Genomic DNA, 14,504 nt, shown 5'->3' on the forward strand with positions numbered 1-14,504 from the left:
AGCTAAATTCTGATCCATGATCTAGTTTCCTAAGTGGACCTACCTACCAAGCCAAAGTGGGTGGATGGCTAATCCGTTACTCTGCTAGATACAGCTCTGACTACCAGTTAACAATCTCACATGCTACTCCTGAAATCAGTGACTATGACAGAATTACTCCATTTCATGGTGGTTGGATCTGGGAAGCTGGTAAAGAGTTTCTAACCCTGCTCAGCAGCCACCAGCAACCAAGAATGACCACCAACAGCAGCTACAGGAGAGGGGCCCAGACACCCCAGCAATCCCGTGGCACCCCCGAGCCAGATGAGGACCCGAGCCCTAACACCTGGGATCTCACCCCTTTTCAGGGCACCCTCTGGCCCTAAGGACACTTAGTCTGACTGGAAGGATCATGTAATCATTTGATCTTAAGATTCAGTGTTTTCAGGACGGGTTACACTTTGTCCGTCAACATTGATCTACTTAACTGAGCTCCACAGGTTAGCAAACAAACGTGTCAACTGCAAGGTGAGCACTGATGTTGAAGCTGCCACCGGCCAGGTCACCCCCTCCCTGAGCCCCCTACAGGTGCTTTGCACAGAGATGCCAACTCTCCATAGAACAGAGGCAACCTTTGTGTGAGCAGATATTAACACAGGTTGTGTTAACAGACAGTATGGGGGTGGGTGTGTGGGTGTGTGTGTGGGTGTGTGGGTGTGTGTGTGAGAGAGAGAGAGAGAGAGAGAGAGAGAGAGAGAGAGCGAGCAACTAACCAACAAAAACACTGGATTTACTGGAATGTCAGACTTAGACATTTGGATCAAATATTTCAATACTTTATTCCCCAAATCCAAGGATCAGAAGAAACAAGACTATATACACCATCAGCAAATCACAAGTAAGTTCTAGAGTCAAAAGATAAAGACCTCAGCTGACAGACTGTTTATATTATAATAAAAATATCCCAAGATGGTCACTTACAGAATTTTGAGGATTTAGTTTCATTTTCATCCCTCGTATCATCTCAAAATCTTTTAGAGTTCTGTAAAACAGGTTTATCATTCATTGTTAGGACACAATTTTCATAATTAATTATAAAAGAACTGGTCTGCTTATGCTACTTTCCAATATTCATGATAAAATTAGAAGTAATTTGTAGTGCAAATGCAACCAGTATTAACCAAATTTTACATGTGCTAGAAGAAACGATAATATACACATCAGTAAATTACTACAATTTCTACCTTAAAAAGCATCTTGGCAGAGATATGTCTTGAAAGTACTAAAAGCCTGGAAAAACTAGCAGTGTTAACAGAAACATGCGAAGTGCAAAGTGTTAATCAGTGAACTCTGAAGCACTGCTTTTTGCTACACCTTAAAAAAGAGGCTAACAAATTACTTCCTATAAAAGAATATTAACATAGATTATATTTAAGATTGCTATTCATAGTTTTTCCCCTACCAAAAAACTCCAGCTGGGCAACAATCAAATATGCACTTAATAATTGCAGAATATGAAATTTCTGTTAGAATGAACTCCTACATACCACTATAAGAACCTGAAGATAAGTTTGCTCAAAATATAATCTATAGCTACATATAAGTGAAAAAGAATAATGCTTAACCAGCAAGGCAAAGTAGAATAAAGTTCCAAATAACTGCATAATCAACACTACTTCATTATATCAAAGCCACAATAGCTCACTGCATTGAAAGATAATTTTAGAATTTATAAATATAATCCAAATTGGAGAGGACTGTGTTCTAGGCATGAGTTTATAACAGAAAATGGAAATTGGAGCTAAAATTAACATGCTGGTGCAGTCAGGCAGCAAATGAGGTTTTAGGCAGTGCCACAGGAGAGATCACGGTCTCTCACAAACGTGCCACGCCTCATCCTAGAGCCAGGGTGTCTGAAGGCTCCTGGGGGGCTGGCCCCCAGAAAGAGCACTACCAGAGTGGCCCCGAGGACGAGGGCCAGCCCAGGGGGCTGGGCAGGGAGAAGGCCGGCGGCTGTGACAGAGGGACCGCTGAGAGTGCTCTTAAGCACATAGCAGGGCAAACAGATCCATCTACCATCCCCACCAGCCGCCCACGCTGAGGCCGAAAGGAGAGAAATACTACGTTTCCAGCTGATGATAAAACGGATGGTACAAGCTAAAATATATAGTTTCAAAAGGTCTGGGAAATTTTAAGAAGTCCCTATCGATGATGAGTTCCTAAAGACAGGTGGCTGGTTCACCAGAGGGGACGGCCCAAGTTTCCGAGACCGTCACCTTCGGGGGACGACTGTGCACTTTCAAAGTAGGGCTCACTGTTCATCTCATCTCTTGAACAGTCCACAGATCTGACACAATATTCCAACACTTATATTCCTAACAGGTCACTTACAGTTTTTTTATAAATCAAGTCTTAAAAAAAAACCCTAACTAAATAACATGTACTCTAAAGAGAATTAAAAAAACGAACCTTTCAGAGAGTTTGTCAGATAGCTTCTCAAGGAACTGCATGACAGTCTCTAAAATGAAAATCCAAAAGAAAATATCTTTAACTACATAAAATAAAATGTACATACCTGTTAAAATTATAATGTGGTGATCATAAATCCATACACTACAATGCCTTTAAGGTGATGATTCTCAAAGGGAAGCTGGGTTGCTAACATATACTAGGCATTTCTAGATGATGATGATCTTTATTAAATAAACGAATTAAAGTGACATAGTAATAATCAAAGCCTTAAATGATACCCCAAAATAAAAACAGTTAAGGGGAAACAAAAGAAAAGAATCCAGGGTTCCCTGGTGGCACAGTGGTTGAGAGTCCGCCTGCCGATGCAGGGGACATGGGTTCGTGCCCCGGTCCAGGAAGATCCCACATGCCACAGAGCAGCTGGGCCCGTGAGCCATGGCCGCTGAGCCTGCACGTCCGGACCCTGTGCTCCGCAACGGGAGAGGCCACAACAGTGAGAGGCCCGCATACCGCAAAAAAAAAAGAAAAAGAAAAAAAAAAAAAAAGAATCCAAAGTTTCAATCTATTTCTATCTATTCATATGTATAAGGAAAAAAATGTCTGTCAGACATGTCTAATTTTTTTCTGAGTTTTCAAGAGATAGCTAGGCTGATCTGTTCATAAAAATCACTACAACTTAGAAACATCAGATTTTAAAAATCAGTGTTTTTCTGGGTAAATATTTTTATTTTTATATACACAGCAGAATAATCTATTTAGGATCAGTATCCAAAGAAAATATTGCAAAATTAGAACATTAAAAATTTAGGCTCGGGCTTCCCTGGTGGTGCAGTGGTTGAGAGTCCGCCTGCTGATGCAGGGGACACGGGTTCGTGCCCCAGTCTGGGAAGATCCCACGTGCCGCGGAGCAGCTGGGCCTGTGAGCCGTGGCCGTTGAGCCTGTGCGTCTGGAGCCTGTGCTCCGCAACGGGAGAGGCCACAACAGTGAGAGGCCCGCGTACCGCAAAAAACAAACAAACAAACAAAAAAATTTAGGCTCTATTGGAATTTTTTTTTTTTTACTACTTAAAATACTTCAGCCGTAAGTCACTATATTGTACAAACCCATAAAGGCAATGTAGTGGATTTACTGTTGTTTCCCATGATAGGAAATTTTTCATGTGACTTTTTGAATTTAGCACTTTTTGCCACTATTTAACATATACAGAGCTTTCCCATGTATTTGAGAGTGGGCTACACACACTGTTTTTCTATTTTCCACATGGTCTTTTATATGTTTCAGTTTCTTGTTCAGTTTATCTCTTTTCTGAGTAAAATATGAGTAAAATAAGAGGCTGGGGAAAGGATGGACCTAAACCAGGAACCCAGGGGTCTCCCCACCATCAGGGGTGAACCAGCCCGTATCTCGTAACCTGAAAAACACTGCCTCGGTTTAGATGGTTTAAGAAAAACAACTGTTATTTAGTTTAAAATAAAGTCTTTATTTCCAGATATCAAACCAGCTAGCATAGAGAACTGTTTTCACATATACCTGTGTGTGCTTTTTATTTCAAACTAACCATTTTTTACTAACTTTCACCTATTTCGTTTTCCTAGCTCTCTTACATATGAGACATCTACCTCAATTAATCTACCTGGAATACCGTCGGAGTATTCAATAAAAAAGAATGAGTTTGAAACGGCCTGAGGGCAAACGCATGCCTCGCTGGAAGATGACCCCCTGACACATCTGTCACGTGGGGTCCACCTAAACCTGTACCCCTCCTGTTCCTCACTGTCCACCTCCAGTTTCACTTCCCTCAGGAAATTTTCAACAACCATCCACGCATCTGCAAACTTCCTGCGCTCCTAAAATCCTAGGACATTGTTTTCTATATTCTATGCATTTGCAACTAAAAAGACACTGACCTGTCTTAAGGTTTATCTTTATATGTATACATCCAGGCTCCCCAACCGAATGTTAAATCCCTCGAGGACACAGGTCACAGTCAACCCAACTATGTGCAGAGTCCAGCTCCAAGACATCTCCACGCTCACCACCCTGTGAGCCGGGGACCTGCTGGCCATCACCCCGGGCGCTTGCCACTGCGGGGCCGGCGACCTCCAGTGCACGTCACTCAAGCCGGCGCTCAGTCTCCCACCCGCCCCCAGCGTCCAGGCGAGCCAACCAGTCTCGTCCCGGCGTGTGTGTGCGCCTCACTGTCCATCAGTGTTTCCACCTGCACTGACCAACCGGCACCTCACACCTAACTCAGACCCACCTCACTCCTGCCCCGCCCCCGTCAGCAGGAGCTGTCTTCCCGGTGGCTCATGTCCAAGGCCTGGCTCTCCCTTCGGGTGCCACATGCCCCAAACGTGACATCTCAGCACCTACACAGACGCCGTCGGCCTGGAGCAACCGCGTCCCTCACTGCGGCTACTGCAAAGCCCCTCCGGGTGCCCCTCCCCGTGGCAGGTCTCAGCCCCCCGGGCGGGGCCGTGACCACTGAAGTCCCGGATCAAACCCGCCTCCCCCAGGGACGAGCCTCCTTCGGCTGTGACCACCCCCTGCCCCGCCCCGCGGGCTCCCCCCGTCCCTCCTCACGGCCACACACCTGGGCCCCCATCTGGACCCTCCACTCACAGCCTCGTTCACCAGCCTTTGCGGCCCGCACAAGGCCGCGCACCTCCGACACGCGCAGTCCTCCCTCCCCTGAACCACTTTCTCCACAACCTGTAGGCGCCAGGAACAGACCGGACTCTTCCCCTGCTTTTCTGCTTTCCTCTGTCACCTGCGCACAAGCAGGGATTCCCACCTGTTCTACTCGGATTTATATCCAGCGCCCAGAATAACATCTGGCGCACAGTGGGCACTTAGTGCATATCTGCTGAACCAATGGACTGAAAGAGCCGATGCAGGTGACACAGAAAAAGGGGCATGTGGTCTCGGGTGGCCTGGGAGGAGCATGAATGGAGCGCCCGGGTCGGGGCTTGAGCGCTGCCACTTCTCAGCAATCAACCTGACCTGCGGTTCCTCGTCCGCGAAGTGGATACAACCGTGTATCCCACACGGCCATAGAGGAATGAAAGGCAACGACGGCCCAGAGTAGGCATTACGTAACTATTACATACAGTATAAAATAATAAGACGTCATCATAACAACGTGGTGACAACAGTGACTACGGAAGAGCACCCGAGGGAACAGAATACCTGTTTGGGAGCTGAAGTACGTAACACAACTTTAAGTGTGCTAAGAGTTCAGGGGCGAAGGAGTCCAAGGGGCGTGGAAACGTTTGAACAGGCTTCATGGAGGGGGTGGCGGGAGCCCAGCACGGACACCCTGGATAGGATTTTGACAGACAGACACGCAGGCAGCAAGCAGGCCTCGAGTGAGGGAGACGTGCCCACGGCTGACCGACGGGAGTGAGGCCAGGCTGAGGGGACGGCGTGCACAAGAGAGAAAGAAACATGGCATGCTGGGTTCAAGAAAACCTCCGAGGAGCTACGGACACTGCAGGGAACACGGGAGGGGCAGAGACAGCGCAGAGCCCCTCCCAGTGCCCCCCGACCCCGCGATCGGCACGTCTGTCCCGACGCACGGCCAGAGACCCCGGGTGTCTGCGGCCATCTGCTCCCCCAACTCAGCCCGTCACCGAGTCATGCAAACCCAACCCCTACAACACACCTGGGTCTGAACAGCCCCACCATCGAGGCCACCCTACCCTGGACTCAGTGTCTAAAATGTAACTGTAATTGACAGTTGAAAGATACGCTATATACATTTGAAAGATATGCTATATAGGTTTGTATCGTTTTCACTGCAAACCATTCTCCCTCATACATCATAAATCACAGAGAACTGAACGGAGCAAACCCAGCAGAGATGCTCCCCCGACGCCCGCCCCAGCGCCAACTTTGCGAAGCAGCCCTCTTCTCTCTGAAAGGAGGGGTTTTTACATGACTGAACCTTGACTTCAGCAGAAATATTCTCTCTGACACTAATTCTAACCAATCTGGTTAGGCTCAGCACAGAAACCAGCTGAGTTAAAGTGAAAACAATTCAAATCATCATCAGTGAAATTTTAAGTATGATTTGCTCTCAGTGTGTACATAAAATACATCGGTTGGGCAGAATACATTCCAAACTGTTAGCTCTATTTAAAAATTCTTCCTAAGAAAGAAGCAGAAATCTCAGTAACTGGTCTCTGACTATATGAAAAATAGAACAGCAACTGAGAGCTATTTAAAATCATAAGTTCAGCCTCATAAAAACCCTACTTTGCCCTTAAAGCTGGATAAACAGGCTTACCTGGATTCTTAGCCATTGTTCCCTGGAGAGCCCTGTGGGAGTATGTAGCATACCCCACTAACTTTGCCAGAAGGTCTCTGCTGCTGAGCAATTCTTCTAAACATTTCAATTGACCAGCATTGGGATAAAGAAAAATTTTATAAGCAGCTTCTCGCACCTATGTTCAGAAAGTGAAAGGTAAAAGACATCCATGCACAGTACAAAGTCCTACACCATCATAATACAGGGTACCTCCCCCACTTTGTTCTGCAGGCGAGCCACGCTTTAGAATAATGGTCTCCACAAAGTGAATAAAGCTTCTGGATTCGTCACTGGTGTGGGAGACAAATCATACTCAACTGGGTTCTCTACTATGGTGCAGGGTGGCACAAATTTTAGCCAACACACGTGCCGTGAAGCACCTTTAACCAGGTGACGTGAAAACTACATGCAATTAAAGTCTGAGTCCCCAGAATGGCCATCACTGCTGCTGCTCGTCATACTTTGAAAAGGAGGAGCCCTTTATGATACAAGAGTCACCAAACCATTGTCATTATTCAAAGCATTTACAGAATTAACAGCCCCCAGTTCAATTTTTAGTGCTTGGTGACACTAACGTATTTTTAAAGGTGTGACTATCTCATCACTGAATTTGGGGGTCACAAAAGACGTGGCCCCGGTACAGGGACCAAACTGCATGGAGGATAGAGCGCACGTACCAAGTCATCCGGCACTTCTGCACGCAGACCATCCACCAGCACGTGGTCCCCGGCCAGCTCGAAGTGATGCCGAATGTGTTCCGGCAGGAGATGCTTCTCAATCTTGCTGGGAAAGTGGGTTCCCATGAGAAACGCACTGCTCAGATCCAAGATTTTAACGTTCAGGTCCACCGCTCTTTTACGCTGTACGTGGGGGCAGTAATAAAAGTTATTTAGGTAATATTTCAAAACTTAATAGGTGATCTATGAAGAGAGCAAATCAACACATACAGCTGAATTATAATTTAATAAGATACTAAATATATTAAGTGATAAAATGAATACTGAATATAATCTGTATCATAAATGTTTAATACAGAGTAATGTACTACAAATGTTAACTCTACTTTTGATAGATATTTAATATCCTGACCAAAAAGTTATCTTACGGTTTTTTTAGTGCTTCTAGGCTTTAAGACATTCTATTCAAAGTCTGAGTTATACAACGCATCTGTGAAATTAACAACACTGGGAAGTCCAGGTCCTCCCCTGGCCCTGAAAACCTCTTAGTTAAGTGAGCCAGGGAGTAGTTGAATCTGTTTGATATGATACTTAAAAGTATTTTCAGACTAAATACATGAAGTATTTGAAGGGCAGATTAGAAAACATTCTCAGTCTTAAAAGATCAGATACAAGGGCAGGGGAAGGAAGGTATAATTAACGCAGCTCCTCACTGAGGCGCAGCGAAGGGGCACTTCCGAAGCTCTGCTGGGCACCCACTTGCGGGGCTACAGCAGGACAGCAGCAGAGAGGTGAGGAGGGCTGGAGTCGGGGCTGCGGGGGCAGGACCACGTGTCCCAGCCCCATGGCTGGCACCGTCAGGCCTCAGGCCGTCAGTGACAGTGACAGAATGGGGTGGGTTTTCTCGTCAGTCACACCCCTAGGACACCATCTCCTGAGAAAACCTGTGCCATCAAAGGGGTGCCACAAATGTCTGGGATGAGGTCCTTAAAACTGAGGTCCACACCAGTGGTCAGGTCCTCCTGGGGACAAGAGGTGAATTTTCAGGCACTTGTTACAGGAAAACTAGACAGGCATCCAGACCTGGGCTCAGGACGGGCTTCAGGTGAAATCACAGGCAAACTTCCCGGCAAGGGGGTCGATAGCCATTAAGAGGTTCTAAACTACGCTATGACCCTAAAACACGATTAGGCAGCACTGGTGTTTTTTCAAAGATAACCGCGTGTGATGCAGCTGTACCCTGGATAAGCTGCCGGAAAAAACGCAGTGTAGTTTAGTAACAGAAACGTTCAAGACAGAAAATTCAAACTGCATAGGAAAAATAAGCTTTCAGATACTCCTACATCTTTATCATCCAGACGTCTCTTTGCCTATTTTGTTTCTGATATGGCCATTTGTCACCCCCTAATGGTGACCAGTGGAATAACAAAAGAGAAAGACATCTGGAAATTATACTATAGTTCCAAAAACTTTCCTCAAAGCTTTTACTATTTAAAAAAAAAAAAAAAAAAAAAAAAAAGGGATAAAATTAGTTATTTCAAGGAGTTTATCACCTGTTACAATCCCTGGAAAAATAAAAACTGCTCATTTCCCGACTCCACCAACAGTCTGCTAAGTATATCATTGCATCATTTGGACATAATTAAACATGCGGTACTCGGAGCTCTAAGAATGCTGTGAAATTGCTGCATTTATTAAATGATTGCTGAAGAACACACTTCCTCTCATTTTTAATTGTATTCATGAGACCCTAAAATGTAAGTAGGGAATAACCTGGAAAGAACACAGACAGAAGGCAGGCCTGTACGGTTCGTGGGTTGTGTTAGCGGCTTCGACTCAAGCTCTCTGCAAGCGTGCTCTGCCGCCCTTGCCCCCTGTCCTGGGGGGCACCTCTGACAACAGACACTGAAGTGACAACATGGGAGTTCAGCAGGTGGACGTTACTGCATCTTCACCGTGGGTGGCTCGCAGGGAGTTACCTGCCAGGAGGGGCAGCTGTCCCTGTGTAACGTGTAAGAACACACGTTAGATAAAAGCGGCAAAGTCAGTGCTGGTGGAGCTGACCCTGACCCGACATGCTACTTTTTAATAAAGTTTCAAAAACATCTTTCATGAAGATTCTACAGAGTAATAAAACTATTCTCCCGGATTCTCTAAGAGCAAACTTCCTCCTGAAAATATCGAATCTGATGAATGTTAGTGAGCATCATTATGATTCTCACACATTCATTATTTTATTGAGTCTGAAACTCCTGTGCGTGAAAAAAGAGAACCCACACTCCCTGTCCTTGAGAGGCCTGTGATTTAGGTAAGCAACGCAGTAATAACCACCTAAAGATAAATGTCCTATGTGTGAAATAAGTAAAATGTGAGTTCGGATGAACACAAAATTCCACCTGGGGGGTTGAGAACAGCTTTGCAGACACCATGGCCCGAAGATGAAGGCTTAATGGGGATCTCAGACAGGCAAACCCACAGGGGACACAGGACCAGAGCAGGGAGGGCAGGGCCATGAGTAACACGGGGGTAGGGGCAGGGACAGCTGGGGGTTCTACGTATTAATTGCCATTTATACTCTTTCAATGGGCAATGGGAAGGCACTGGAAGGTTCTGGGTGGGAGAGTAACAATTGAATCAGCACTTTAAGGAAAGTACTCCAATGGTCACAGACAGGTTAGACTGACCGCCAGAAGGCCTGCAGGCAGGGCAGCTGGGCAGGCCCTGGAGTCGGCTTGGCCTATGTAATAGCCTCCTCCACCTACAAGCTCTGTGACCTTGGGGAAATCACATGACCTCTAGGTGCCTCAGCGTCTTCACCCATGAAACAGGAATAGTAGTAGTACCAGCCTCAAAGCTGCTCTGAAGATCTGATGAGAAATATTGTGATTTAAAGAGCAAACGCTTAATCACTGTTACTTATAGTGGGTGTAGGAAGACAATGGCTTTTAGGATGGCCCAGGTATTTGGTGATAAGGATCAAGGTGAGTTGTTCTGGGGATGCAGACAGAGGCAAGTGAAGCCCTACAGAAACAATCTAAGGACTTGGTCACTGAGATACGAGAGCACTGAGAATGGAAAAAATGCAAACTGACTCCAAAATTGGATTTGGGTGACTCAGAGAACGGTGGCATTATTGGTACAGAGAAGTATTAGTAACAAACTGGTCTGGAAAGGGGCAAATGTGTCCATTTCAGGCAATCTGAGTTTGCAGTAGAGCCTATCAGCCCTGGGGACTGCCGGGTTAGGTCAGGAGTCACGTGCTGAGTCCTTACGGCCACACAAGTACACAGACATGTGAGTGGCCTCAGAATTACTCACACTCAGCACCAACCAAAATGACAGCATCTATGTATGTGACACGTATTCTCAATATCCTGCCCTCTACTTTCCAAGACACTTTGATAAACCAATCTCTGTTAATAGGTAAGTGGCTTTATCGTATATTTACCAGGAGAAACATATTTATCTAAAAAAGAAAGCAGCACCGTAACAGTCCAGGCTGCAGGAAGGCAGGGTGAGACACTGCAGCAGGCAGCTCTTTGGGTGCTGGTTGAACCATCCCATTCTTCCAGCCCTGAGCTTAATACTGAAGTGAATAAGCACTCATTGGGATGAGCAGCAGCCAGGGTGAGAGATCCTGAGACAAAGGATGGGAACTTGAACAGATCTCTTTGCCTTGTTCCCACACGTGTAAAATGAGGGGTCTGGACAAAGAAGCCTCCTCCCATCCCAGTTTCAACACTATATAACCCATGCTTACTGCTTTCAGAATGAAACTATGGGGGTCTGTCCAAGACAGGTATTACATCAACAAACACACCTGCACTGGATCTCAACAACACGTCCTGTACTTCTGCAACCAGACCCTAATCTTCAACAGCGCCAGCTTTCCGACTCACTAGCTGGCCTTCCTGATACGGCCCATCTCATCCCACTTCCGTGACACCTAAAACGCCCCAACCATCTCACGTCATTTCTTAACTCTGAATTACCCTGGGTGACAGGCCAACTTCCAGAGAGCACTATGTTCAAATACAACTTACAGGAGAATGTTAAAACATAAACGACCTAGGTGTCTTTATAATGTGGAAATTCAAGCAACGTACAAGAACCACATCAACAATATACCAACTAGATATCAGTAAAACAAGAGGAGCCAAAAAACAAGGTTACCTTTTCTCTGTCTAGATGGATTCCACTGATTTCAAAATCAAACATAAACAGTTCGGCCACTCGCCTATAAATAAAATAGGTGCCAGGTTAGAACAGGTAATGATAATTATGAACAAAAATCAGTTTTTTGGGGCTTCCCTGGTGGTGCAGTGGTTGAGAGTCCGCCTGCTGATGCAGGGGACACGGGTTCGTGCCCCGGTCCGGGAAGATCCCACATGCCGCGGAGCAGCTGGGCCCGTGAGCCATGGCCGCTGAGCCTGCGCGTCCGGAGCCTGTGCTCCACAACGGGAGAGACCACAACAGTGAGAGGCCCGCGTACCACAAAAAAAAAAAAAAAAAAAAAATCAGTTTTTTGCAAAATAAATCCATCTTTTTCAACCTTACTGCCCAAAAGCCGGATGTTTCAACACACACACACACACACACAGACAAATTTGTTTGCTTGAAACCAGGAGCTTAACATCTTAGAAGTCAGGCAAAACAGCTGGCTGACTGACTGGGCTTTAAGCTCTCCTATGGATGATTTGGTATCAGATACACCGTGCTAACTATACAACAAGCCTTACACTGACAATGAATGACAATTACTCCAACAAGGCCAAATTTTCTGCTTTTTTCTAGAGAGGAAAAAATGAACATCTTTTCAACTGTCTTTCCTTCAAGAATATCTGCTGCAAACTATACACAACGCACCAAATTAAGTTCTTGTGGGACACACACATGCTGCCTGAACTCTGCATGAAGGTGTGCATGCAGAACTGTAACACATTTCCTCCTCAGCACGTGTACAGAACAGAACGATGCTCTGCTCATCCGTAAGGCGTGGCCCAGACGGGGATAAGTACTTTTTGAATGAATGAACACAAGGCAAAAGAAATAATAAGTTTCCTAACAGGGGTACAAATAAAGTGCTTAGGGAGTTCAAAGACCATCATAATACCCTTCAACAGGTCAGCAATATCTGAAACATCACCTTTCACTCCTGCTATCAAAAAGCAGACTCTTCATCAGCTTCAAGCCACCATCCTCTTCCCCTTGGGCTAAGTCAGCTTAGACTTAGGAGGGAAGATGCCTACTTCAAGAATGAGTACCAGTGTGCTTTGTAGAAATCCAGTTTTTAATGATCGTAAAGTTCATCTGCAAACTTCACAACAGGCCCTAATTTTCCTAACCTTTCCTTAATGTAACAATTTCATCCTAATGTCAAGTATTAGCAGCAATAAAAAAGCAACAGCAGAACAGAAAGTATCCTGGATAACATCTAAAGCAAGGGGCAACTTTTCAGGAATTTTCTCCTGTAATATTTTATACTTACAAGTTAATCTTTCCCTTTTTATTTTTTTGAAATTAATTTATTTATTTTTGGCCGCATTGGGTCTTTGCTGCTGCGCGCAGGCTTTCTCTAGTTGCGGTGAACAGGGGGTTACTCATCGTTGAAGTGCGTGGGCTTCTCATTGCAGTGGCTTCTCTTGTTGCGGAGCACGGGCTCTAGGTGTGCAGGCTCAGTACTTGTGGCTTGCAGACTCAGTAGCTGTGGCACATGGGCTTAGTTGCTCCACTGCATGTGGGATCTTCCTGGACCAGGGATCGAACTTGTGTCCCCTGCACAGGCAGGCGGATTCTTAACCACTGCACCACCATGAAGTCCCCATCTTTCCCTTTTTAGTTATAAGCTAATTTAAGATGATTTACTTTCCCATTAGGGAACAGGGGAATCAAAATACTGAACTCACAGGCTTCCCTGGTGGCGCAGTGGTTATGAATCCACCTGCCAACGCAGGGGACACGGGTTTGATCCCTGATCCAGGAAGATCCCACATGCCTCGGAGCAACTAAGCCTGTGTGGCACAACTACTGAGCCTGTGCTCTAGAGCCCGCAAGCCACAACTACTGAGCCCACATGCCACAACTACTGAACCCCACGCGCCTGAGCCCATGCTCTGCAACAAGAGAAGCCACCGCAATGAGAAGCGCGCACACCACAAAGAAGAGCACCCCCCGCTCACCACAACTAAAGAAACTCTATGCACAGCAACGCAGACCCAACGTCGTCAAAAATAGATAAATAAATAATGTTTTTTTTAAGATGTTGGGGGTAGGAGTTTATTAATTAATTTATTTATTTTTGCTGCATTGGGTCTTCGTTTCTGTGCGAGGGCTTTCTCTAGTTGTGGCAAGCGGGGGCCGCTCTTAATTGCAGTGCATGGGCCTCTATCACGGCCTCTCTTATTGCATAGGCTCCAGATGCGCAGGCTCAGTAGTTGTGGCTCACGGGCCTAGTTGCTCCGTGGCATGTGGGATCCTCCCAGACCAGGGCTCGAACCCGGGTCCCCTGCATTAGCAGGCAGATTCTCAACCACTGCGCCACCAAGGAAGCCCTAAAATAAACAAATTTATTTAAAAAAAAAAAGAAAGCATCCACCTATTCTTTAAAACAAAAAATACTGAACTCATAACATACTAAATGAAAGGAAAACCTGTGTGACCTGGAAACAAGACATTACCATGCTGGGCCACAAAGGCATGGGCTGGGACACACAGCTCTTCAGATCTATTAGGGTGGAAACATGGTCCCTGATGCCCAGGAGACAATGATCTACCATCACTCATCAGTAAATGTGACTGATAAACATCGGGGGACCAGGAAGCAGAAGTGTATATCACAGCGCTTATGTCAGTATTACTAAAATGTAAGTCATGTATAATTGCATATCACTAATTTACTGGCATATGAAAACAGCTCAGTAAATAGTAGCTATTTATTGGGGGGGGGGGCAATCAGCCAAATTAACCCCTCTAAACTTCTCTACCACCGTCATCCTAGTCCAGGACGCACTGCCACCACCCTGAACGGGCCACCGTGCCCCAAGTCCGCCACCCTACAGGAAGGCCC

The 14,504-nt window shown here is 45.8% G+C and overlaps 1 protein-coding gene across 2 annotated transcripts in view; it reads right to left on the minus strand.

The window, feature by feature from the left end:
* Positions 1–14,504, minus strand: part of MIPEP (mitochondrial intermediate peptidase) — a 145,564-nt gene that overhangs the window by 116,196 nt on the left and 14,864 nt on the right. For both annotated transcript variants that reach the window (XM_081214381.1, XM_081214382.1), the window contains exons 5-9: positions 11,612–11,675; positions 7,439–7,621; positions 6,741–6,897; positions 2,449–2,497; positions 961–1,021 (exon numbers count right to left, since the gene is read on the minus strand). In XM_081214381.1, coding sequence (XP_081070507.1) covers positions 961–1,021; positions 2,449–2,497; positions 6,741–6,897; positions 7,439–7,621; positions 11,612–11,675 — 514 coding nt within the window. The remainder of the gene's footprint in view (positions 1–960; positions 1,022–2,448; positions 2,498–6,740; positions 6,898–7,438; positions 7,622–11,611; positions 11,676–14,504) is intronic.

Source organism: Mesoplodon bidens, assembly GCF_964165515.1.
Source record: "Mesoplodon bidens genome assembly, chromosome: 17".
In the NCBI taxonomy this organism is placed as follows: domain Eukaryota; kingdom Metazoa; phylum Chordata; class Mammalia; order Artiodactyla; family Ziphiidae; genus Mesoplodon; species Mesoplodon bidens.